Below are 26,969 nucleotides of genomic sequence, written 5' to 3'. Positions count from 1 at the left end.
ACACGGGTGGAAACTCTGGTCCACCTAGTCAGTTTGTCAAGAGGCTGACAGGAGACAGGCCAGGAGTGTTTCCAGTCAAAGGCACTCCGACTCTCTCTCTCTCTCTCTCTCTCTCTCTCTGTCTCTCTCTCGGGTGCAAATGAGTGTAGGCCACAGGAGGAAATGATGAGGAAGGACAGAAGAGCACTGTCCCAATCTTATGCTCTTATGCCCCCCCCCCCCCCTCCTTCCCTGTCCAATATGACTACAAAGTTTTCCATATGGCAAAGGTTTAAGCCACTGGCCTCTGTTGTGAAAGACTCGGCCTGGTTTGTGGAGTCACCGTACTGGGAAACCCTGTCACCTCCCCCCCCCCCCCCCCTACAGAAAAAAACACACATACACACCCTGCCCCCCCAGAGGTGTGTGTGTGACCCTGGTGCTCATAGTAATCCCCCCCTGAGGGTTCCTCTTACCCCGGGGTGGGAGTGATGGGGTGAGAGCGTGATATAGGTGTGACAGCCCAGTGCTCTCTCACTCAGCAAAGCCCTAATACCCTCACACAGGAACCGCACACAGGGGGAGACCTCAGCACCATGGGAGCACAATGTGTGTGTGTGTGTGTGTGTGTGTGTGTGTCTCTGTGTGTGTGAAAGTGTAAGTTCTTGTCACAACCACATCTCACCCTTACTTTTCTTTTTCTCTCATGCCATTATTCACTGTCTAAGTTGTTCTGGAAACTTCATATGTAGTTCTATGGGACGAGAGTATTTTGTGTGTGTGTGTGCCTTTGAGCGCAACTCCAAGTTTTTGTTACAGTGGTCTCTCACTTTTTTTCTTTTCTTTCTGTCTTCTCTCGCTCTCTCTCTCCTTCAGTGCCTTGGGGTGACTGGCTTGTGTTAGAGTGCATTTGTGGAACTGTGAGTTTTTGTCATGACCACATCTCACGTTTGATTCTTTCTCTCTCATGTCATGACATTCTCTTTCTTGCAGTCATTCTGTGAACTCCTCTGGAAACTTTATATTCAGTTCCATGGTCACATGAGTGTTTGTGTGCAACTGCAACTGTTATGATGCTATCTGACTGTTTCATTTCATCTCCTCTCAGTCTCTCTCTCTTTTATTCCATGGCCTTCTCATACACCCTGCTCTTTTTGTCACTCCTGAACATGTGAAAATGTGTGAGTGTGTATGTGTGAGTTCTTGTCATGACAGTATTTCTCTCTCTCATCACTCTTTCACTTCTCTTTCTCTCTCACTCTTGTCCTCTTGTTCCGTGCCTCTCTCATGCCCTCTGCACTCTGTCGTTACTTCCGTGCGCGTGAGCTTGAACAATCTGTCCGTTCTCCCGTGGCCTTTGATGTGCGCTCCCTGCTGCATGGGCTTGTGCTCATTAGCCAACAATAGTCTGATTTTCCTCTCCTCTTTCTCTCTTTCTCTCTCGTGAGGGTGGAAACGGAGGCAGCCAGAGCATAGCGACCGCCCATGCTAAGCAATCAGAGACGCACTCAAATATGGCCTCAAATGACCCTTGCAGACATCTCGGAGCAGGAGCTCTCACCTCTAGAAGATGTTTTTAAAGCTTTCTTAAAGGCTTCGGGGGGGGGGGGCTATATCAACAGGTCATAAAGCTCTCCACTGGTGGCAATGTTATGCTAAGCTCCTCACACAACAACTGGACACGTATGTGGGGGGTGTCAAGGAATGCCATCAGGTAACAAAGGTGCAAACACACACCTGCCGACAGATTCACGAAGTGTGGACAAACACAAGGAGCGGGCAATAGGTTTGCCGGACACAGCTGAACATCCATTAGGAAGGGTCGAAGACAGGAGAGAAAGCTCAGCCAGCCCACCAACACACACACACACACAGACACACACACACACAAGGGGGCTGTTTACTCGCAGCCTGCACAAACACACTGGCCCTGGCAGTGATGGATGAGGTGAGGCTTAGGGTTAGCCACAGCACAAGCCACCGGAGACAAACTCAGGCCAGAGGGGTCAAGAGCCGACCCAGGATCCAGTACTCTCTGGAACTCAGAGGAACAGCCTCATGGGACGTCCAAGAGAGGGAGGCCCAAACCAGGTGATATGGAAAGCATATATAGAGAAATAAAAGAATGAGAGAGTGAGTCATAAAGTAAGGTAGCTGCAGTCCTCTCTGCAGTTACGAGGTGTACCCAAGATGAAAAGACAGTACTGGGTTGTAGGGAAACACATCTGATTGGCAATAAATCACTGGGGACAAAATAGACCAACAGAAACCAAAATAAAATCATTAATGATGCATGACCGAGGTAGTTCATAGTTCGCTTTTCTCTGTAAACAACAGTAACAAGAAACCTACTTCACTTGAGCACTTTAATCAAGCACACGCAGAGATCACTCGCTACCTCATCGCCGAAGCAAAGATGGAGGGGACCAGTGTCAATACGGGACAGAAAGGAAGGTGTGAACCATACGCGTCTGGGGCAGGAGTGATCGATTCCTCGGTGACTGCTCGCCCCATTCTGCCCCAACATTGATGGAGAGGGTGCTGAGTAAGCCCCAGGGGGTGGTCTGGGGGGAGGGGGACTTTGTGAGGTTTACTGATGACCACTGCATGTGTTGGTTGGAGGATAGTTTGTATGTCAAAGAGAGAGAGAGAGAGAGAGAGAGAGAGAGAGAGATGAAAGATCCATGGAGAGTTAATGATGACTGTCTGTTTTCATGTTTTTTTTAAAGCAAGGTGGGGTTGCTTGGGGTTTAACATGGGTCATTTTCACCCATTTTCCTCCTCTAAAATGGTTAAGGTCAGCTTTACATTTCCTAAATAAAACATGTTTGATCAGTCTCCTAAGTCTTTCCTAAGCTTGAAAAAAAAAGCGTTAAGTTCCTAAATAACCCATAACATCATTTCAAGGGCATGCATCCTATCCCACAATTAAGATCAAACAAAAGGCATTTCTGAGAGGAGGTCCAAGTTCAGAGGAGCTATTTACAGGTCTGGTTGGATTGGCAGGTCTTTAATACTGAAATCCCACCTGTGCCAGGCTGTGAGTTTTGTGGCTCTGGGAATGGACTGGCATCCAGAACAGCTGCTGTACAGACAACGGACAGGGTTTCAGTCGGTGGCAAGAATGTACTCCAGGAGAGACCTTTGCATAGATACACACAACATGAGCTTGCTGCACAACTGGTCATTGTGAACTGAATGACTCAAATAGATACTGGAGTTTGAGGTTCTCCTTATTTTGTTCTGCAGATTTTATTGAGAAGACATGAACAACATGGACAATGAAAACAAGGTCCTTTATTACGGTCCTTTATTACAAACTGAAGGAGAATCAACCGACCAAATAAAAAAAAGAAACGATTGTTTCTGAATTCCAGGTGTGATTTGTAAGACATTAAATCATATTGGCAGCTCTGATTGTATTTACACAACATAAAAAGAACTTTCCAGAACAAATACATGCCTGACATAAAACATGGATTCAACAGCACTTTTCATCCTCAGTTCACATCCTTGAAGCCAAATCCTGACTACTAACATACATACAAACAAAACAATAAACAAAATCAAATACATCCCTGACAGAATATTTACACGCAGTATCTCCTACCACTGGCTGCCTTAGTGAGGCTACTCTACTAATCTTTCCAGTGACATATTTTACAAGTCTCAGGTGCTTTGTAACTTAGATGCTACAGGAGTCATCTTGTATATATAAGGCAGAGTCATTTTCATTCTTGCAGGCATGAACAATGTCGACAAAACTAAAATAATACATTTCATGACAAGCGTAAGAGGGAAAACCAAGCTTTCGTAAACAGAACTTAACATTTTGCAGGCATTGATCATGAACTAACAGTCTATCTGCCAGCACTTCAAAGCGAGAGTGAAAATAAATAACTATTTATTGTTTTAGTTTTTTTGTTTTATTAAAGTTAAAAGCTGTATGCTGTTCAAACCAAGACTTTTCTTCATCTTCAAACCTTCCAAGTAGGAAGTCCGTCTGTATGTTAAATTAATTTTCAGTTTTAATTTTAACTTAAGTTTTGAATGCAAAGCTTAAATTAAAAGCCTGAATATCTCATCAGCAGAGTAGGAATCTCAGATATGTAAAGGATATAGTACATATGAATCTGCTATCTGTGTTTCACTTCAAATATTAAGAAGGCACGCTATATGAATCTCATTTATACATAAAAACAACAACTTTTTACAATAAGGCTATCACACAAGCTTGACATGTAATGCGAGTCGTTTGCCTTTTGCAAACATGAAGAAAACAGGCAGAAGCCCCACACTATGTAGGGGTTTGAGAAATGGCAGATCATGCTGGACTGAGAAGAATGACCCAAACACTGTCTTGTAACTTGTTGGTGAGAAACATTCGATTGAAGTGTGAAAGATCAAGACAGAGACTTCACACAGGCACGCACATACAAAATACAGGTGCCACACAATGACACCAATTATCATTCGCTTGTGAAGCACTCAACAGTGCTACTGTTGAAGAGTACACTGTGCTACTGCACTGTCTAGGACCGCTGCAGACTTCAGTGGCTTGGAGTCAGACAAGACACTCCAGTGCTAACCTCACCCTGCATCCCTTCAGAGAGAGATCTGTGTGTGTGTGTGTGTGTGTGTGTGTGGAGACCACCACGACCCTGCCTTTGAAGACCAGGCCACAGCAGTAGCAGATGGAAGCGCATCTGCAGCAGATGGGAGTGTGTCTGCACATGTTGGAGTGTGTGTGAGCGAGCGCGTGTGTGCGCGTGTGTTTGTGTGTGTGTGTGTGTGTGTGTGTGTGTGTGTGTGTGTGTGTATGCAAGCACACACAAGTGGTTTATTCTGAACCGCGAAGAGAAGGGCTGGCTGGTTGAGGGGAAGACTAAAAGTAGGGAGAAAAAAAAAAAGACGAAAACCAAACAGAAACCAAAACAAGACTTAAAAGGAGTGCCCTCCATCTGCAGGGAGACCTCTGGCTCACACACCTGCTGTGTGGAGAACCTCCTCAGACTCAAGGCCTCCGCTGGGAGTGCATGACATCAGACAGTGGCTTCCGTCATCTCTCATGTTTACGTTTTACTTTGATAACGCTAGGAGGGTTAAATATAGTTTAAAGGCTAGCAGAGAGTGTCTAGATAAATTGGAAGGCACGCACAAACTACTGAATGCTGAAAAAAACATTTGTTCATGTTTTGGACGCTTTGATGATGCAGAGACACACGTGGTGAGTGGTGAGTTCAAGACAAACATGTAGCCTTTTCTATTCATTTACTGAGATATGAGAACATGACGTAAAGGCAAGTCGACTGCCAAGTGCTATAAATACTAATGACATCTGGAAGCGCAATTGTTTAAACTCCCTCATTATGTACTGCAACACACACACACACACACAAAGACACTCACACACACAAACAAACTACACAAAACTCTCAGAGAATAAGAGCACTCATTTTCAGCTCCTGATGTGTCCTTGGTGAAACGTGGAGTATGTGAGTAAGTATACTCACTTATAAGTGAGTAGGTGAGTGATTGAGTGAATATGGACAAGGCCCCAGTGACTCAAAAGATTACAGACCTTCCAGAACTTTCCATCTCACCTGAGCCGTCCTGCTGGAGTGTAACATGGCGTCTGGCCCTGCTGCACCTTAGTATGGAAGGCCACTTAAGGAAAAGGCCCGCCATTTTCCTGTCCCTTTTTACCTCTACAAACAAATCACTGATGCAGGATTATTACTACCATTATCTACACAGGATTCATTTTTTACCGAAATGCTTTGAAGATACAATTTGTGCCCAGAGCAGAAAAAAATAAGATACAAAATTAAAATAAAAAACACACAGGGATGATATGTTTAGCGGAGTGCGATTTCAAACTGGCTAAAGGTCACCTTTTCTTCGCCAGCGCCTCATTTCAAAGACATCATGCAAAATATAAGGCTCAAGTTTTTCTTTTTGTGTCTTCTTTTTCTCTCTTTCTTGCTGGTAAATAAATCTACTTTAGAAGGCAGACAGAGATGAAGGCGGTGCATCCTGGAGGACAAAAAAGAGGAAGAGTCGCTGCTGACTGTCCTTTCACTGGAGAAGCCCTCCCCACCCCCCTCATCCAAACCCCCCGCCCCTGGACCTGCTCAGTACTGAGCTGAATACAAATCAGGCTGGCTGCGGGCATGACTACTGCAATGACAGCAAAGCATCTTTGTCATGAGTTCATGGAGTACAGATAGCATCGCACTCAAGAGTTGCGAGAGTTTCTTTTCTCTAGTTTCTCTCTCTTTTTCTCTCCTTTTATTTGAAAATCTATTTATAGTCACAGTTAGTTTTTTCATGGACAACATCTCCATGCTAACGGTTTCGTCTCAAAGTTTAGCCAATCTGGCTTACCATGTCCGAGCTGGATGGGGTGTGTGTGTGTGTGTGTGTTCTTTTTTAAGGGGGGGGTCTGATGGGAGCGAGGGGGGCGGGGACCTCACACATACCACTCCCTGCGCGAGATCACTGAGCCGTCCATGTGCGACACGTAGTCGCTGTCTGTGCCGTTGTCGTAGCAGTTGTCATCCGGCAGGTAAGGGGAGCCGTTGAGTCCGGTGTGGGCCGGGGGAGAGCTGGAGTGTTGCTGATGCTGCTGTGGAAAGGGGTGCTGGTTGTTGTGGTGACCATCGTTATAGTAGCTCCCGTCTCGCCCAATGCCACGGGGGGGTTGTTGGTGGTCCCCACCCCACTCCTCGCGGTCCTTGCGATCACTGGCGTAGTCGTAGATTAGATCACCGGTCGCTGGCTTGGGAGGCTTCAGATCCTGGCTGCCTTTGCTAGAGTCGCCGCTACCGTCGCCGCTGCTGTACACCTGCAGTTCGTGTGGCTGCAGCACGTCCAGCTGGTTGTCCTTCTGCATGTCGGACGGCCCCAGGTACTGCTTGGTGTAGTAGTCCCCGCGGAATGTGCGCCGCTGACGCATGAAGCAGACGCCAACCAGGCCCAGCAGCAGGACCAGGAAGAGCACGCCACCCACCACTCCGCCCACGATGGTGCCCAGGTGGCTGTCGGTGGCAGAGCCCGAAGAGGAGGGGGAGCCCTGCGTCGGGGAGCTGAACTGGGCCTGGCGATGGTCAGGGGCTGTGCCTGTGGTGTCTGCTCCGGGGAGGGTGACAGCGCCGGCGGAGGTGGTGGGGAGGGCGGTGGTGGGAGGAGGGTCTGGATGTAGGAGAATACAGGAGGAAGGAGAGGAGAGGTGGGAGAAGAAGAGAAAGGGGTGAGAAGGGAGAGATTGATGGATAGATATGGGAAGATGGAAGAGAGAAAGGGGGAAAAGAGAAAGAACACATGAACACACAAAACAATAAAACTCAATTCAAAGACTTGGGATAAGGTGAACAGCACATAAATATTCCTCCTTCATCACTCACTCAACTCCGCGGCAGCACAAGTGCTACGTAGATCACCCAACAGTCTGGACACAGGAGCAAACACAGGGAGGGATGGGATAACACTTTCAACTGAAAACAGTGTGCACCGTTTTGCTGTGGTTTCCAGGTTGAGCAACATGTTTCCTTTCAACGTTGCGAAAAAGTGTGCAACGGGCTCTGAGTAAAGTTTTCTCTCATTTGGTGGATGTGAGGTATTACCCAATCAGCAGTGACGTATATATAAACATCACTGTTTTAGAAAGGCAACGCACACATTTAAAAAGGTTTCATCAGGCTCCAAAAGTTTGTAGAAATAAACGCAATTTTCAGCTGTGCTTGTGTAACACGACCGGGTGTTCAATGCACCAACGTTTCCGTTTAAATAACCTCTTTACTACGCTTTGTCAGAGCTGAACTCAGCCCAGATCTTATCCAATTGGACGAGTCGGGTTTGAGAAAACAGTAATTCAATACATCAGACTGAACTTCCAAGCTGTGGTTTCAAAGTGTTCGGTTCTTGGTGTGTGTGTGTGTGTGTGTACGTGCGTGTGTGTGTTTGGGTGGTTGCAGTGGTAGGGAGAGGCTGATGGCATGGAACCAGAGATAGAGAGGGCAGGATAGGAGCCAACTGTGAGAGGGAGTGTGTGTGTGTGCATGCTTGAATATTTGTGCGTACGTGTGTGTGCACTGAGCGTATGTGTTTGTGCACTGAGTGTGTTTGAACGCTTAAATGTGTGGGTGTATTTCGGTTCTTGTGTTTAATTATACATGCTGTTTGTAAATGCTTGTGGATGTTTGCGTATGTATATGCAGGCTTGTGTATACATTTTGTACACACGTGTCTTACTATGTGGTTACAAATCTAAAGCGTCTGGATAAACTGCATATGTGTGTGAGTGAGTGAATGTGTGTATGTGTGTGTGTGTCTGTGTGTAGTAAAAGTAATTGGCCTCTTCCTCTCTCGCCTCCACCATCCTGCACACGGTTTGGTCATGTGATCCGTTAGCTCGATAAGACAGGTCTGCGTTCCTGGCTCCTCTCATCTTGGCGCTGGCGCGGGGGCTCAGGGGCTCAGGGGAGGGGGGTCTTTACCCAGAGAAGACCCCACAGAGCCAAGCAAAACCCATCAGCAAGCCCTTAAAGACTCTGCTGATCAGACTCCCATAAAACTATCGAGTGGGGTTTCGAGCGAGAAATGGCTGTCACTGGAACTCAAACGACCCTTGGTATATCCCTCTGCTCTCTGCGTCACTGGCTGTGAGTACTGGTGGGGTTTTATTATAGCTCCATTACAGGGGAGCGGAGGCGAAGAGGGAAGATGCTGACAGTAAAGGCTGAGGAGAGGCGAGCAAGGTCAGCAGGACAAAGAACACCCCCCCCCCCCCCCCCCCCCCCCCCTCCCCCTTCATCAGGCACTGCCTACACACAGACAGGCAGTCTCTTCCAATCTGCAGGTACAAGGGACAGCCAAGGAGAAGGGGGGGTTGGATGGATGTGTGTGTGTGTATGCGCTTATTGCTTACTTACTTACACACACTCTCACACACACACACACACACACACACACACACACACACACACACACACACACACACACACACACACACACACACACACACACACACACACACACACACACACACACGACACACACACACACACACACACACACAAACACACACACAGAGGAGGAACAGGGACACCTGAAGCTCTGGCTCCCAAGGACAAGCTGACAACTGGCAGCCTAGTGTAGTGATCAGAGACAGTCAGCAGGAGGAGGAGAGAGAGGACTGAAAACACCTGACAGGAAGATCCAAGGCTTCAGAGGGAAAAACACACACACCAGGAAAGACAAGTACGTACAGCTGCTATTAACAAGGGCGGAAAAAAAAGAATAAAAGAAAAGAAGAAGGGGGGAGCAGGGTTGAGGAAGAAAAACATCTTGATAATTGCTTCTGAGCAAGTGTTTCCTGGATAGCCCCTCACACACACACCCACACACACACGCAGTGACTGTGGAGCGGTTCTTCTCAGATGGGAGTCCCAAGGCCTGCCGGCTTGCCTGCCTGCCTGCCTGCCTGCAGATGGAGCGTGACAGGGGCTGGGCCGTGCTGGGCTGGGAGGATTCCAGAAAGTTCCGTCTGTTCTCTGGGTTTGGCATGAATGTGTGCTTTGGTAGATGCTTTTTGGAAGAATTGGGAGCTGGTGGGATGGGGCGGGCCGTTTGTATGTTAGATGAGAGAACCAATTCTGTTTGGGCATGAAGTTGAAGGCAGATGAAATGAGAAACAAATACAAGATGAGAGCAAGAGGGAGAGAGAGATAGAGGAGAGAAAGAGAAGGAGAGGGAGTGTGTGAGAGACAAAGAGAATAATAGAAAGAGGAGAGAAAGAGAGCAAGTGAGTGAGATAGAGAGAGAGAGAGAAAGAGAGGGAGGACTGAGTCAGAGATGGAGGGTGTTCCTAAAATGAGATGATCCAAACCTCTGAAATGAAAAGAGTAAAGGTCAAGGAAAAAGAAAAACAGAGAGCTGAGGGGAGCGGAGAAGAGTGCGTGTACTCAGCTTGCTTTCTCAACACTCCTGCCAAGAGATCGAAGAGGCCAGAGCCTCTGGAGCGTTGGGGGAAAATCCTACTGACGTCACATCTGGGTTTACAGGAGAAATGCCTCTCTCTCACACACTGCACCCCCCTACACACATACCACATCTATGCACACACACTCACACTCTCACACTCACACACACACACACACACACACACACACACACACGCACACACACACGCACACACACACACACACACACACACACACACACACACACACACCACGTACACACAAACACACACCACGTACACACACACAGACACACAAACTCAGTGGCAACAGATGTCAGTTTAAATCCACATCAAACACAAAAACGGAACACAACAAAACACACACAGCCCTTTCACGGGTGAAGGGCGATGTTCGCAAGAGACCGTTACATGCTCGTCTCTGAGAAACGTAACCTCACACACGCAACCCAGTGTGTGAGCAAACAGAGAGAAATGTAAATGAAACTGAAAAAGAAAGCGAGAAAGAAAGAGTGAGAGAGGGAGGGAGAAAGAGATAGGAGTGGCCGAGAGGAGTGGAAAAACAAAGGTTGGTCTTTGGCTTTTCCCACGGACAGGCAGGGGGGACGCAACCCTCTATTGTAACACTCGTCAGCCCCAGCGGCGGGACAGCGGGGAACCGGGTGACCTGCCGAGGTGCGTCTCCGGTGCCAGAAGTGCCGTCCCGCCGCGAGGCCGTGGAGCGAACGCTCTCCACCCGCGGGGAAGCGGAGCAGGGAGACGGTGTTGGGCTCTCGTGAGGAGACGGGTGGATTTCAGAGCAGACATTCGTGAGCGCACAGTGCTCTTCCAAACGCAATGGTTCCCTGGTATGCACTAAAACAATGGGCTTAGATGACAGACGAGATGAGGTTACAATGCTCTACACAACACCCCTAAAGTACTGTGGAATTCACAGAGAGAGGGAGAGAGAGAGAGAGAGAGAGAGAGAGAGAAAGAGAGAGAGAAAAAGAGAAAATTAGGAAGGGAGGGAGAAGCCTAAACTGAGGACTCGTTTTAAAACTGTTCATTGTGCGCTTCTCCTGTTGAAGGTGTTTCAAGCAAGGAGAGAGAGAGAGAGAGAGAGAGAGAGAGAGAGAGAGAGAGAGAGAGAGAGAGAGAGAGAAAGAAAGAGAGAGAAAGAACAATAGACATAGATTCAGACAAAGATAAATTAAGAGAAGAAAGGAGAGTATGATGGCAGGCCGAGCTGCTCAAGGTAATGCTCATCATAGGGAGGTGCTCAAGGTAATGCCTGTCCTGTTAGGAAGGGGAGGTGCTCAGGGTAATGCTCCTCCTGTTAGGGAGGTGAGGTGCTCAGGGTAATGCTCCTCCTGTTAGAGAGGTGCTTTGGGTAATGCTCCTCCTGTAAGGGAGGTTCGGGGCTCTGGGTAATGCTCCTCCTGTTAGGGAGGTGTAGGGCTCAGGGTAATGCTCCTCCTGTTAGGGAGGTGTAGGGCTCTGGGTAATGCTCCTCCTGTCAGGGAGGTGTGGGGAATTCACTTACTGCTGAGTACACACTCACAAGAGATGATGTCAGCAGTGCCACACACACATGACCGATCGAATGCCATCTATATCAGAGGCAGTGTGTGTGTGTGTTGGGGGGGGGGGGGGGGGGGTCGGTAGAGCAAATCAATCTCAGTGCTTAGTTTTCATCACATAATAGCAGCTTAGGATGTCTGTGTGTGTGTGTGTGTGTGACTGTTGAGTGTGTGTTACTTATTTGTGTGTGTGTGTGTGTAAACAGCTACACAGAGACTGACAGGAGGAAGGTGACGGCATTGGATGGTATTGCGGTGGCCTGTGTATATATGTGTGTGAGTGTCCCGGGGGTGTTATTGTGTGTGTGTGTGTGTGTGTGTGTGTGTGTGTGTGTGTGTGTGTGTGTGTGTGTGGTGGCGTAGTCTTACCTTGCACCCAGATGTGTGTGTCCTGGTAGCGCATCCCGATGGCGTTGCGCACCTCACAGCGGTAGAGGCCCGAGTCGTTTCGCTCCAGGGGCCGAGTGAAGAGCAGGGTGCTGTTGTCCCCGAGCACCCCATCGGGAAGACTGCCTTTCACCCTGAGGAAGGACGGAGAGAGAGAGAGCGAGAGAGAGAGAGAAGGAGAGAGAGAAAGAGACAGAGAGAGGGAGATGAGAAACAGGAGGAAGAGGAAGAAGAGAGCGTGTATGACAGAGGCATAGAGAGATAGAGAGAGAAAGAAAGATAGAGACAGAGTAAGAAAGATAGAGTGAGAGAGACCGACAGACAAAGAGAGGAAGCAGGAGACATAGAGAGGAAGTAACAGAGTGAGAGTGAGAATGAGGGAAAGGGAGATTTGTTTACCACATGCTCTTTTACGACCTTCCTCTTGTGCCATGTTCTTGTACATTTTGTATTGTATTGTTTCCTCAAACCACCCTTCTGTTCTCTTCAAAGCATGTCCCTAGGGCAATGTTTGAGTATGGATCTGTGTGTGTGTGTGTGTGTGTGTGTGTGTGTGTGTGTGTGTGTGTGTGTGTGTGTGTGTGTGTGTGTGTGTGTGTGTTTGTGTGTGTGTGTGTTTGTATGTGTGTGTGTGTTTGTATGTGTGTGTGTGTGTGTGTGTGAGAGTGTGTGTGTGTGTATGCATCCGTATGGCAATATCGGTGGAAATTTTCACATTCTTCCTCTTCATCTTATTGTTTGGATTCTCTTGAACTTTATAGGTCTAATGTGTGTGAAAATCATTACTACCACTACCAGTACCTCTGAACTACCGCATATTCAACTAATAAACTCTAAAGAATACACCTGATATTTCATCCTTGGAATAGGAATAAACACTTCATATAATATCCCTTACAGAAGCACACCATCATGTAAAGCCGTTGTAGTGGCATGAAGTTGAATGGTTTGGCAACACGGTTTCTGACTTTTTTTCACTAAAGACTGGGGCCAGCCCAAGGCCCTTCCTCAGGCTTAGGCACCGGTGAATAACCTCCGTCTTCTGTCTCCATTAAGCAACAGGAACATCAAAGCCAGAAACTTCTAAGTGGCGCTTAGCAACAATAACGAGAGTATACACAATAAATACATTCAAATTACATTTAAATACGTCATGAAATTGTCGGAATGTTTTTGATTCTTTTGAAACATTTTTTTTCTTCTGTTGTCTGCCTGTTTTGAATGGTTTTTATTGTTGCATTGTATTTCATTCCAAGAGTCCCTTGTTTAGCCCTGATTTGGCCCTGTCTCACTCCAGCACCAAACTGAGACCGTTTGGACCATGGCCCTAGTTTTATCGTTTTACCCCATAGTAGAAATGTGCCCCATCTGCCATGTCCTTAAACACTGTCATACTATTAAAGCAACACTGAAACTTGGGGCTGGACGTCAGAGCTTAACACGAGAGGACCATGTGGTAATTCCGGAGCTGGAGGATCTCTCTCACCTGGTCCAGGTGAAGCTGTAGGGAGCCGGGTTGGCGTTGACCAGGCAGTCCAGCTTCATGTCCTCCTGCCCTGAGAACCAGTTGGAGTTGTAGCCTACCACCTGCACATCTGGGGCAACTGCACATAGGAAGAAGAGGGAGCTATGGTTACCGTTAGGGTACTTGGGTAGATGGTCAGCAGTGTATTAGATTAATCTGTAGAATCACTCTGCCAAACACGACCATTTATTCAGTTATGTGCTTTGCCATGAAGCTTTAAACGCACAGCCTCTGATTATGGTAAAAGATTGTTGATAATTGAGTTGAGATTCTTCTGAATGAAGAGTGCGTTACAGATACAATTCATTATTATTATTATTATAATTGAGTTCAACATTCAATCAAATACACCCCTTCTTCCTGTGCTCTTGAAGCAACGCTGCTGATGTACGGCTGGAATACAGTGTGGCAGTACAGCACGGAAAGCTAGAGGAACGCGAGGAGCAATTTGCTGAATTGGTAAAAAAGGGTAATGGATAATAATCAGGACCCACACCATTATATGGCTCTGTGGAGCACCTCTGACAGGGCTTCAGTACCTTTCATTCATTATTCGCTTTGCCTTTAAGCCTTAACTTCACACTCCACGACCACCATAATGGAGGCAAGAGCAACATCCACAATTCACAATCAACTCAGACAGCCCTGATTGCCTGGACCAGGTGATTCAATCATGGGCCAGGCCACTGAAGCGCTGATGTTGGTCTAAAAGCAAACGCAGTCAGGGAAGGACAAAAGTGATCTTGGCGAGAGAGAGAGAGAGAGAGAGAGAGAGAAAGAGGTTTAATAACAGGAGATGAATTGTGCTGGTGGCTGCGCCGGTCAACGTGACCTCTACGAGCGTCCCGGTGAAAAATGTGCCGTCCTTCGAGAAAAGAACAAAACCACCGCCGCCAATACCACCGCCACCACCGCCACCACAGGCCACGATGTGAGTGGATCGAGCGGAACGATAGCGGAAATGAAAGAGAACAAGGGGGAGAAACGAGGAGCGTGCAGGCGACTGGAACAAAAGAGCCAGATAGTGATGATTCTGGTGAGGGAATCGGGTAGGGGGGATTCATATCTTTCCCTAGCAGGGTATACAGTGCTTTCAAGATGTTATTAATTAAGTGAGATACTTTATAGAAAAAAAAAGGATTGGAAAAAACAAAAAAGCAATTGCACCTGGCCATCCAGTCAGACCCCACCACAATAGACATTATGATAATGATACTAGCCTCAAGCTCCTGTCAGACCCAGCTGTAGCCTGTAGACTTGAATGGGAGTTGTTGCATGGGATGGAAACCCAGTTCATTTCAATAACAATGATAAAGATAATAAAGAAAGGGTTACCTTTTCTTACATTACTCTGACTGGTGCTTCAATTCAGCTATTCAACTCAGCCTGTGCACAATGAAACTGAGCTCAAGCCAGTGGGACTGAGCTTAAACACATTTAACCACTTCCATCTCACACACCGTAAACCCTTGTCTACAAGGGGTGTCCTCCTGCAGGCCTGTAACCTCCAAGTCGTTGGGAGTGGATGTGAGTGATTGGGTGTCTGCTTGCTTGCTGGCTATCTTATTGATTAGAGAACAGAGGGCGCTCCGTGGCGTAGCGCATGCCTCACTCGGTCAAAGGTGAGCGCCGGACTGTCTATCTGTCTGTCTGCGTCTGCCGTGGCCTATCGAGCCGCCAGGCTGCCTGCCGCCCGCCAAGTCTCCACACTTCTGGGGTTTACCATTCAGCGCCTTCCTCTCCGACCACTTTCCTCCTCCTCCTCCTCCTCCTCCTCCTATGTCAGCCATGGAGATCGATGTTGGGTGCGAGTGCTCAGGCTGGCCTCCACTCAGCTCTGTTGTGTCTCGCATGGTGGAGCAGGTAGAGCCGTCATTGACCAGCGCAGCTTATTCCACTCTGGCTACTTCCCGTATCCTCTTCCTCCTCTTCCTCCTCTTCCTCCCCCTTCTCCTCCTCTCATGTCGACCATGGAGATCAAAGTTGGGTAAAAGGGCTCTGTCTGACTTGCACTCAACCCTGTTTTATCTCTTCTAGATAGGAGCCGATAGAGCTGAGCAGCTGAGGAGAGGCACGGCAAACCCTCTAAAAGACACTCTGCCTAGAGACAGTCAGGTAGTTAATGCATTCTACAGAGACCTAGACATGAACCTACAGATCACTGCAAGAGACTAGGGGAGGGAGAAGAAGACATGGAGGAGGAAGACTGGTTTGAAAGCTATAGTGTGTGTGTTACTGTGTGAGTGTGTGTAAGTGTGTGTGTGTGAGTGAGTTAGTGTGTGTATTGTGGAAATATAAGCAAGCTGTGGGCTGAAACCTGATGCAGTGTGTATTGACAGATCATAAGCCAAAAACAACAGGCCGCCAGTCGGTATCAAACAATGTAACGTGATGTCAGATAACAGAGCTTGTTTTTCCCTGAAACATTTCCCTCCTCAAGGCCAATCCTGACAGATATTAGAGGCTTTGTGAAGTTGTTATTGTCTGATTAAAACACAGTAAGCTGCCAATGACTTCTGCTGGCAGGTCATCTAAGTGAACCCACCATGCTCTCTCTTAACACTCCTCGAGTTAATGGCTAACAGAATGTGCAGGAGAGAATGGGGAGAGAATGACAAGACTCATATGAGAGGCTTTTACTCATACTCAACAGATAAGACCAGGAAGATACGCAAAATACCCGGAAGTAGAAAGAGGGAACAGCACAGGTAATTCAAACAGTGGAGTTATCTGAGGACAGAGGATCATGGCGATGGCTGATGACCAGTAGCGGTTATTCAGACACTTCTATATGGGGGACAATACGAGCTATGGCCACCTCCACAAACTCCACTGATGGACACACACACAAAGATGGCTACACGTGGTCAGGATGTATACACGTGGTCAATATGTATTCATTTTCTTTCAGGCCCAGTACCATTGTCTGTGTGAGGAGAAGGTCCTGAGGGTACTCACACTGCACGTTGAGTACGTAGGGTTTGCGGACCTCCGCGGGCAGGGCTGGGTGGCGCACCACACAGGTGATGGTGTGTCCCTGGGCGTGGCGCGTGGGTGTCCACAGGTAGTGCACCTGGCTGGTGGTGGTGCCGTTGGACTGGTCCTGCCGCTGACCCTCCGAGCGGCCCTGCAGCTCCAGCTCCGACTCCCAGAAGACCTCGGCGGCCGGGCGACCTCGCTCCGCCATGCACGTGGCCACTGTCGTCTCGTTGCCCCCGTCCAGCAGCACTGACGGGCCTGGCAGCACGTGCACCTTAGGCTCCACTGAGGGCAGGGAGGAGGGAGAGGGAGAGAGAGAGAGAGGAGGGGGAGAGGGAGAGGGAGGGGAGAGGAGGGAGAGAGAGAAGGGGGGAGAAAGAGGTATAAAAACGTGTTTATTTAACCAGTATTCAAACTGTCACATTACTGCACATAATGCATGAGAACATCCAATATATTCATCCTGCACGATCCACAGGTATGACTTCCTCACACAGCAAGAGAGCAAGAGAGAGAGAGAGATAGAAAGAGAAAGAGGAGGAGAGAAATGTACAGTGAGGGTGTATGTGTGTGTGTGTGTGTGTGTGTGTGTGTGTGTGTGTGTGTGTGTGTGTGTGTGAGTGAGTGAGAGTGTGTGAGTTTGTCAGAGAGAGAGAGCAAATATAGTGTGAAAGAGAGATAGACAGAGACAGAGTGGACAAAAGCAAGGGTCAAATGAAACATTAGCACTGGACACTGAAGTCACATTGCCAAGAAAAGGCATACTAAGGGCAGACACATTTTCCATTATTCTGCAAGTAGACTGCAAGAAGACTGTGCACAGAGGGGTGGAATCTTCCTATCTCGTCAAGATGGAGCAAAAGCGATAACAAAAGAGGGAAAGACAGTTAAAATAGATGCAAACAGAGCTGCGGTACAACGCAAAATGAACATGAAACGAGAGAAATCACCTCAAAATGAGACATCAAACTGAAGGACAAATCACTTTAAAATGAGACATTGAACGACTTCCAAACTTGGCCTAGATGAGAGGAGATGAGAGCAGAGAATCTGCTGAGATTCTGAGGGTCCGGCCACAGCCAAGACATGACCGACAGACAGAGTGCAAGAGAGACAAATATGAAAGCCAAATGGAGAATAGATTACTGAATGACTTACTGCTATATCGATCCATTGAATAACAAAACGAATAAATAATACACATCATAAAACAGGGCCGGCAGGCGCACAGGCGCACACGCGCGCAGACACTCTGTGCCGGCCACAGTAGATGCCGCTGACAGGGCCAGGAGATTGATTGTAGAGATCTCACGGATTTCCATTAAAAATTGATGAGGCAAGCAATCGGATATAAGGGGAGGGAAGTCAATTTCCCTGGCTGTGGCAAGGGGGGAACGTGAGATATGTTTGTGTCTTTTGTGGGGGACTGAGACATGGGGCTGAATGTTAAAAAGAAGAGGGTGTTGTTTGCCTAATGCACACATCAACAGAGTGTGAGAGAGTGTGTAAGTGTCTGTGTGTGTGTTTGCATGTGTGCCTTTATGAGTGAATGTGTGTTTGTTTGTCTGTGTGTGTATGAGCGAAGAGAGAGAGAGAGAGAGAGAGAGAGAGAGAGAGAAAGAAAAAGACAAGGACAGAGAGCAAGAGAGGGAGGGAGGAACAGAAAAAAAAAAGTATTGTCCTAGACGGGCTACAAATGTATTTCTACTGTCCCACGTACGTGACATGGAACGGAACATGGAAATGTACCCTGTGACCGCTCCACAAACAGTGGTGGTATTATGGGATGTCTGGAGGCTGCTGGCCCCGGTGCTTATGAGGCGTCTCTTTTGTTGCGCTGGACCTTGGCCTGCTAAGTTTGGGCTGCGCTGCTGTGCGCTGCTCTGCACTTTGGAGAGGTGGAGGCTTATATTACAGCGGCTTCCTGTGGCTGGGCACAATAAATTAGGGCCTCTGGTGAAGTGACACACATTTCTCCAAGGGAAGGCACGGTAACTAAAGCAGGAGTTTTCAGTGGCGAGTTATCCGGCCTCGGCCGTCACAAAAGGGCCTACCTGGCAGCTCTGCCGGAGAATAATGATGCCCTTTCACGCACGGAGAGAGTGGTGACACAAGGGGGACGAGAGGGAGGGGGAAAAATGGAAAGGAACGGAGAGGGAAGAGGGGGGGGAGGAACGATGCTTTCTTAATAACAAGCTGTCATAGCTGGCATTGGGTTTGAGGAGCAGAGGGGTAGGGCAAAGGAACAGGTAGAGGAGGAGAAGGAAGGGGAGAGGGAGGGATAAGAGAATTAAAACAGAGAGGGAGAGAGAAGGAGGACAAAAGTGTGTGTGCCTGAGAGAGAGGAAGGAGAGACAGAAAGGAAAAGAGGGGGAGAAAAAGAGGGGGAGAGAAACAGAGAGCAGCCGAAAGAAAGAGTGCAGGTGTGACAAAGAAAGTGTGTGTGTGAGAAAGAAAGAGAGCGAGAGAGAGAAGAGAGAGAGAGAGAGAGAGAGAGAGAGAGAGAGAGAGAGAGAGAGAGAGAGAGAGAAACGCTAAAAAGGCTTAGTTGTGCATAATGACCACAGAGGCACCATTTATGAATCAGGAGTAAAAAAAGCAGCTCTTTTCCTTTTCTTTCCATCATTAATCCTGGCCATGCCTCCCTTCCCCTCTTAGTCTTTTTCACCGCTCCCCTTTTTCCATCCCCTATCTCTCTCCCTGCCCCTTTGCACCGCTCTCTCCCCTCTCTTTCCATCTCTGCTGCTCTCTCTCTCTCCCTCCCTCCCTGCCTCCCTCTCTCTCTCCACATTGAGGAGCCCAACAGCTGCAGCCCTCCCTGCCAGTGTGAGAGTCCCAGCACACGCGTCCCCAACATCAACCTAATCCTCCCAACAAGGCCATCCCCGTTCTGTCTGCCCTCCACCGACCCCCACCTCATCTAGACCCCACCCCACCCCCACCATCTCACCCTCATCTACACCCCACCCCTGCCCCCCCCCATCTCTTACCCTCATGTACACCCCACCGACACCCCACCCCCTCCATCTCTCACCCTCATGTACAACACACCCCACCCCACCCCTGCCCACTCCATGTCTAACCCTTGTCCCTGAGGAGTGACAAATCATAGCAACCCTGAGACCCTCGCTTTCTAAAAATAGCTCCAGACCCGGCCTCCACCCAAGTCGACCACATCCACGTTGAGACACAGGGCATTAAGCCGGTCCTTGGAAACTTGGAGATGGGGGGGGGGGGGGGGGATTCTGGCACAAATCCTCCCCCGTCCACTTCCTGAAGGCATTTTTATACTTCTACGATTCTCTCCGTTTTGGTCGTAGAGGGACACTTTGGCACGCCTTGGCACGCCTTGGTAACACCTTCACCCAGGTGTTGCCGCCCATCCGACCCGTCGGAGAGCCGTCGGAGAGCTGGTCGGAGACAAACGCTTTTTTCTAACTTTTCTTAAAGAGACGGAGAGAGTCGGAGACCCACTTGGCTGTGATTGGCCAGCTTACGACATCATTTCCAAAACAACATCATTTCCGGAATCACACATGTCAGGACCTACATTTCCTGTTTTCTGTCAAAATGTTTTAGTACGACTTTGGTAAACTACAAAGCTGCACAGCATGCAGCATTAGGCTACCGTATTTTATATAAACCCTCGAAAAGTACATTTCTCCCGACCACTGTTGGTCTCTTGGCTGGTGGCTCGCTGTTGAAAGTGCCTTCTCCAACCAGCTTCAACTGACATACGTAATTTGCTACGGAGTAATGCTGGCAGCATAATTACTTTGCATCTATTAAATAGGAAATGTATTTCATGTATGTGTAGAACCTATTTAGAATGACTGACTTTACATAAAACGGCAGTGAAAGACATTTGAGTCAAACATTACTTTTGCCTCAATGAGGGTGGCGTGTGAGAGCATAATCGGCACGACAACGTTGTACTTATTAGCAGCACACTTTTGAGAGTTATTGTGAATACGCTAACGCTTGATTTAGCGGAACATCTAGTAAACGTACGTACCACCTGTCTCCTGTTCTGTTGTTGTTGTAGTTGTCGCTCAAATCGCTACAAGCACGTCCTCTGCTATAACTCAAACTAGTCCAGCAGCTCCACCATCAACCATTGTCTGTTAGTTGCCATCATTCGCTGTTGTGAGGATTCCCGGGAGGAGGCATGTATACAATAAACGACTACCACACACACAACGATTTCTCTAAGATCGTCTTCTTGAAAATTGGGCATTAAAGGTGTCCAGGCAGAGGATAATAAGTGAGTGTGCTCCTGTAGCCTATGTGTTTTTCATCATATTCATGGTTGAAAAGACAGTCTCACAACTGTATGTTGAGGTATCAGAATCAGAATAATGTTTATTGGCATGTGCATGCATTCTCTTGTTGTGTTTCTGATATAACTATAACACTGCATGTGGATTGGTATGAAGACTGCAGTGGGTTTATCTTTCTGCCCCTTACTTCATAGTTCTACGGGTATTTCTGTTCGAAGTGTGTATGCTTTGTTTTATAGTGACGTTTCACGCTAACACTTTTGACAAGGGCAACCGTCTCGTTGCAGATTAAACACATCGGTTTTGTCCTGCCCACAAGCAGCACAAATGCATAGCCTACTTGTCAGTCCACTCTGTCTTAAATTCGAGAGTTTTGGAATCAACTTTTCGTGTGTGAGAGCCTGGCAGATGATCATTAGTAAGTGTGCTAATGTATGTGTTTTTCAACATATTCATGGTTGAAATCGCAGTCCCACAACTGTATTGAGGTATGCATGTTCTTGCTGTGTGACTGATATAACTATAACACTGCATGATGTATGATGTATGATGAATACCGTGGGTTTATTTTTCTGGCCCTGTCCTCAGAGTTTGGGGGGTAATTTTGTTCGAAGTGTGCATGCTTTGTTTCATAGTGACACATTCACGTTACCACTTTTTGACAAGGGCAACCGTCTCGTGGCCAATGAGTGCATTGTCATAGCGTTGTAGTTATTCAAAGGTTACCCAGCGATCATTGCAGTATGAATGTGACAAAAATACCAAAGAAAATAAGAACGTATTCATTTTATTGGATCGTTTTATAATAGTTTCTGTATTGTATGTACGATAAGCATATCGTTTTGTTATAAATCGCTACTATGTTTTTCACAAAAAAATGACCACCACGATGGAGATACATTTGCCTACTCAAGTGAATATATAGCATTAGACATGCTATTGTTGACTGAGCTACATGTCTCCAAGGCCTATGTGACGACACCTGCCCGTCAGGTCCTGAAGCAGCATCCGTGTCATGTCAGTGACAGTTGGGAGGAAAAACAATCAATGACTTTCAATAAAGAGGTTATGTGGTAGCTACGGGCTCGACAAACAGTCTTTACCCCACCCAGCGGACCGGCGTTGAATAGGTTGAATAGGCTTTAGGACGCATAGCCGTCGGAGTAGTATAAAAGCCCGACCAGTACGTTCAATTTTTTCTGAATCAACCGCCTGCCCCCGCCCGCCCATTTTTTTTTTCGAGGACGGAGAGGGATGCAGAAGTATAAATTAGGCTTGACTCTTTCTCTCCCCTCTCCCTCAATCCTTTCCTCCCTCTTTCTCTACCTCTGCTCTCAGCCCCTCTCCTCCTCTCCCCAGGGTAGACCCTCCTTCTCTCTCTCTTTCTCTCCCTCCCTCTCTCTGTCTCCTCTCCTCCCTCTCCTCTGGGCCGATGTGGCTCATTTGAGGGCATTTAGTGGGGTCCTGGAAACTTTGAGATGGAATGGGGCATTCTAGCACCCCTCCAGCCTCCTAGTCCCACTCCCTACTCCGTCTCCCTCTCTCTGTCTCTCTCTGTTTCTTCTCCTCTCAGCTCCTTTCCTCTCTCCCCTGGGCCGACCCGATCTCTCTCTCTCCCTCCTCCACCATTTCTCTGTATCTGCTCCTCTCATCCCCTCTCCCCAGGGTCGACCCCATCAGGGAGACGGGGCCGTCAGGGAGTGTGAAGAGGGTCTGACCAATATCGGCTGCTAACGATTTCCCGTCAGGCAGCTGCACAGGCAGCCCCATTGGTAGCCCCCGAATTCCCTTCCCTTCTCACCCACGCAAAATTTGCTTAAGCCCCTGCCTGATGAGACCTGACACCTTGGAGAGGAAGAGAGAGAATAAGAGAGAGAGAGAGAGAGCACAGGAAGAGAAGAGGATAAGAGACTGATGAAAGTGTGGGATGATCCAGAGTCTGGCCCAATGAGACTGAGGGAGAGTCAGTGAGAAGGATGAGAAATGGAGAGAGACAGACAAAACAGTGAGGGGAAAAAGAGAGAATGGGAAAAAGTACAGGGGGAAAACAAGGACAAGAGAGAGAGAAAGACAGACAGAAATGTGGCAAAAACAGGGATGAGTCAGTTAGAAGTAAAGAGAGAGAGAGAGAGAGAGATAGAGACAGATTGAGAGCGAGCATGGAGGAGAGAGAAAGAGAGAGAGAGAGAGAGAGAGAGAGAGAAATAATGTAGCAGACATTCTTGCCTGGACTTACTGCATTACGGGCTAGAAGCCAGCAGCACAGATCACCGTTAAAAGAGAGAAAAAAAGCTCTCTCCAAGCACGTCAGACCAGATAAGAGCGAATACCCTCTTAACGGCACAAAACCCAAGCCTATCTTTGCATCTTCTGATCTGAGGTTTCTGTCCTTTACAAGCCATGTGGGTCCCCCTCCCAGCCCTCAGGCTTAGAGGTCACTGACAGGGATACCTCAAAGCTCAGAGAGCACTGTTAAAAGAGAGGGAACAGAAGGACGAGAAGAAGAGTCCCAGTGCTTCATCCATACGCAGCTTTAAGGCTCAGGGCTCTGGGGCTACCCCGCAGTGTTTACGAGGAGAATAAAAAAGGAGATATTAGTGCCCTCATCAAACTGCTGTCTGGGGCGGGTAGGGAGCAGGGGGGGAGCGCTGGGCACGGTTCTGTGAAGGGCATTAATAAAAAGAACAGGGCTAATCAGGGCATAAGAAGCAGAGGGAATGTTAGGGTGAGGGAGTGCATAAGAAAACTAATGTGTGTGTGTTTAATGTATCTGTGTGTGTGTTTATGTATGTGTGTGTGTGTGTGTGCGCTTGTTCCTTTGTACATTTATAAGACTATGTGTGTGTGTGCTTATTCACGCTTGCTTTTGTCAAACTGTGTGTGTGTATGCACGCGCCAATGCCGCATTGCAAGTTGCTGTCTAATTGATATTTCCAGTGGTGGACGCAGCCATGCTGAAGCTCCTAAGCTCAAACGCAGCATCTCACACACAGCAGCTCTGCAGCAGGCAGCCCACCCCCCCAGTGTAGTTAAAATGCAGAAGAAAAGGTCACACTCACACCTTTCCATACTTCATGACTATTTCTCTCTCTCCTAACCCTACGCTCTGTTTCCAGTACATACCCTTCTCTGCCATTACATAAAGAACAAAGCATAAAGACATTTGTCTCCTTTTACATTGTCAGCACACAGTTTAAACAAACAAACTACAAACAAACAACAAACAAACAAACAAACTACTACACCAACTCCTCCAGTCACTGAAGAACCTACAAAGGACTAAAGGTGGATTTGAATGGGATGCCGAGGCAGGGGACGGCTGTCAAGGCAACACTTCAGCACTTCTCATTAGTGGACACAAAAGTTTCCCCCGTCGCTAGGGAGCCTCGCACACACCCCTCCCAACACATACACACACACACCCACACACACACACACACAGGATTCTGTTTAACAAACAGGCTATTCAGACTGGTGTGTGTGTGTGTGTTTGTGTGTGTGTGTGTGTGTGTGTGTGTGTGTGTGTGAGAGTGTGTTTGGGGGGGTTGCTCACCTCCTCCTGGCCTTCAGAGGTAGCTGGCTTTTCACAATAACAACCAGGGGAGTGTGTGTGTGTGTGTGTGTGTGTGTGCTGGATGACACTAGAGCACTCCTGCATGGCTGATAGTGTGTGTGCTCGCACAGGGACAAGCATCGCATCATGCTTGTCTAGTTTAAATGTGAGTGGCTAATTGGTTGGAATTATGCTTGGCTGGGTGAGGAAGCTTACTGTTTGAAAAAGTGTGTGTGTGTTTGTGTGTGTGTGCACACGTCTGTGTGTGTGGGTAAGAGTTTGCGTGAGAGACTGAGCGACATGTGTGTGTAAGTGTGTAACGGTGTGTATGTGTACATGTGTGTACGTGTACGTGTGAGGACCTGACAATGCCTTCCTGCGTGAGAATGGCTGTGCATGTAGCATTTGCTTACGGTGTGCCTGATGGAGGAGGATGAGGGGGCTTACGGTGGGACGTCTGCACGCCCACCCAGGCCTGTGGACGATGAGGGCCGTAAATCTGGGCAGGAGGGAGTCAAGCCCTCTCATGTGCACACTCAAGCACTGAGTATGAATCAGACACACACAGCCACAGCAGGCTCTTTAATTATAGGCAATGACACAGGGGAACTAATACACACACACACACACACACACACACACACACACACCTCAATCACACAGACACACATACATTCACACACAGACACAGACATACACACACGCATAGACACAGACATACACACACACTCACAGACAAACATATACACACACACACTCGCACACAGACACACACACACGTATATGCCCACACAAACTTAATACACACACACTTGAACAGACTCACACACAAGGACACACTCTTATGTCTAACAGCTGGTCTGTCTGGGGGTGTTTTTCTTTTTTTTTTTGGTTTCATCTGAAATGTTGTTGGATCAGGGTCATCAGGCTGACAGGATATGATCTATATCTGGGAGTGGGAAAAGTTAAAAGAGGGAAGCCAGCTACACAAAGCCAGCTAGTGTTTCCAGAGGCTCCAGGAGAGGGGATTTCAGGAGCGGAGGGATAGGCTCCAGACCGGCCGGCGATAGAGGAGGAGGAAAATATAGGAGAAGAGAAAGAGAGGAAGAGAGAGATACTGGAGGAATTAAGAGAGATACAGGAGTTGAGGGGAAGAGAATGAGATAGAATGACGTAGAAAGAGGGAGAACAAGGGGGACAGAAAAGAGAGAGAACAAATGAGAACAACGAGGGAGAGGGGCACAGACAGAGGGGTGAGAATAAAAGAGGAGGAGAGAGAGAGAGGGAGACAGAAATGAGAGACAGAACAAGAGTAGTGGGGGAAAGAAAAAAGGTAGAGGAAAAAGAGAATAATGTCTTCCTGACGAATCTGTCCCACACACACACGTACACACACAGAGCAGTCCAGCGACTCCACCTAAGGCATGAATCAAGCAGCCGCACCCTGAATCAAAGACTACCTCTAGGGCAGGCCTCTCTAATGAGGATACCTGCTGAAGGAGCCTGGGTGGGGAGGAAGGCCATCCATCATGAGCAGACTAAAGAGACCAGGCCGCCTTTTAGCTAGAGGGCCTCTATTGACAACTATATTTGGATCAGACCCGGACTTAATCTCTGTCTGGCTCTACCCCTGGTACACATGTCTAACTCCACCGTGTTTGGTGCCCTGTGATTTATGCTTGTTTCTCTTGGACTCAACCTGGCCACTTGAAGGATAGGCTCCTTTTTTAAAGGGCAGTGCTATTTTATTAATTGTTTGGATTAAACTGGCCCATTTCACTTTTAGGGTACACAGTCCCCAAGTAGGCTTCAGGAAGCGCATTACAACCAGGACACTGTTTTCAACTTTTAAAATGAACTACTTGTTACAGCGGCAATAAAATGAAACATGCTTACTCAAAGGTGCAGTCTGCAATTCTGTTGAGAGGTTGTTGATATTTCAGTTTAAAAGCCAATCAAATTGCACCATTCCCTTCCATGCTCCTGAAGAAACGCGTTGGCTGGAATAGTGTATGGTTCGGTCCGAACCACTTTATTTGTTTTCCAATTACAGGGCCAGGATTGTGCAAATAAACACCAACAGAATGCACAGCTAGATGACTGCGAGGAGCAATTATACAACATTTTTTAAATTGACCAGTAATCTACTGGATTAGAACTGTGGGACTGCACCTCTAAGTGTTTACCCTTGGTACAACACAACTGTGACCCAGAATGCATTTCACTTCAAACGGCCAACCCGGACGCTGCCTCTCCACCTACCGAGGATGTTGACGGTGGTGGAGGCCTGGGTGTTCCCCAGGGGGAAGGTGGCCACCTTGCAGGTGTAGGAGCCGATGTCGGCGAAGCCCACCCCCTCCAGCATGATGGAGGCGTCGCCGGTTGAGGGGTTGACGAAGGAGACGCGACGTTCGTAGGCGTCGGCGATGGAGATGCCGTACTCCGGGTTGAAGACGGCCAACGTGATGGTGCCCGAGGGCAGGCGTCGCTCCCACGAGCTCTGCGTCAGGGTGAGGTTGGCGCCTACCTCCACCCTGCAGCCTAGTGTGATGTTCTTGCCCAGCACGGCGTCCACCCGCTCGGGCACTGAGACCTCGCTGCTGCCCACCACTGGAGAGAGAGAGAGAGAGAAAAGAAAAAGAAAGGGAGAGGGATATTTATTAAACATTTCTATGTTATATTATATTTATTATCACATTGATACATCATTAAAACACATACA

General features: G+C 47.9%; 1 protein-coding gene across 1 annotated transcript; it reads right to left on the bottom strand.

The window, feature by feature from the left end:
- Window positions 1-6,451: 6,451 nt before the first annotated feature.
- On the bottom strand, window positions 6,452-26,748 carry LOC308370405 (nectin-3-like protein; the record flags this gene model as incomplete). Its single annotated transcript, XM_080845057.1, has 6 exons — window positions 26,510-26,748; window positions 16,394-16,699; window positions 13,397-13,514; window positions 11,893-12,044; window positions 10,629-10,733; window positions 6,452-7,173 (listed from the first exon to the last, which is right to left on the bottom strand). The coding sequence occupies exons 1-6, from the start codon at window positions 26,610-26,612 to the stop codon at window positions 6,452-6,454; spliced, it is 1,506 nt and encodes a 501-aa protein (XP_080701183.1). The 5' UTR covers window positions 26,613-26,748.
- Between the last annotated feature and the right edge of the window lie 221 nt (window positions 26,749-26,969).

The sequence above is a fragment of the Sprattus sprattus genome (assembly GCF_963457725.1).
Source record: "Sprattus sprattus genome assembly, chromosome: 9".
NCBI classification, from domain to species: Eukaryota; Metazoa; Chordata; class Actinopteri; order Clupeiformes; family Clupeidae; genus Sprattus; species Sprattus sprattus.
This window is presented reverse-complemented; position numbering and strand designations above follow the sequence as displayed.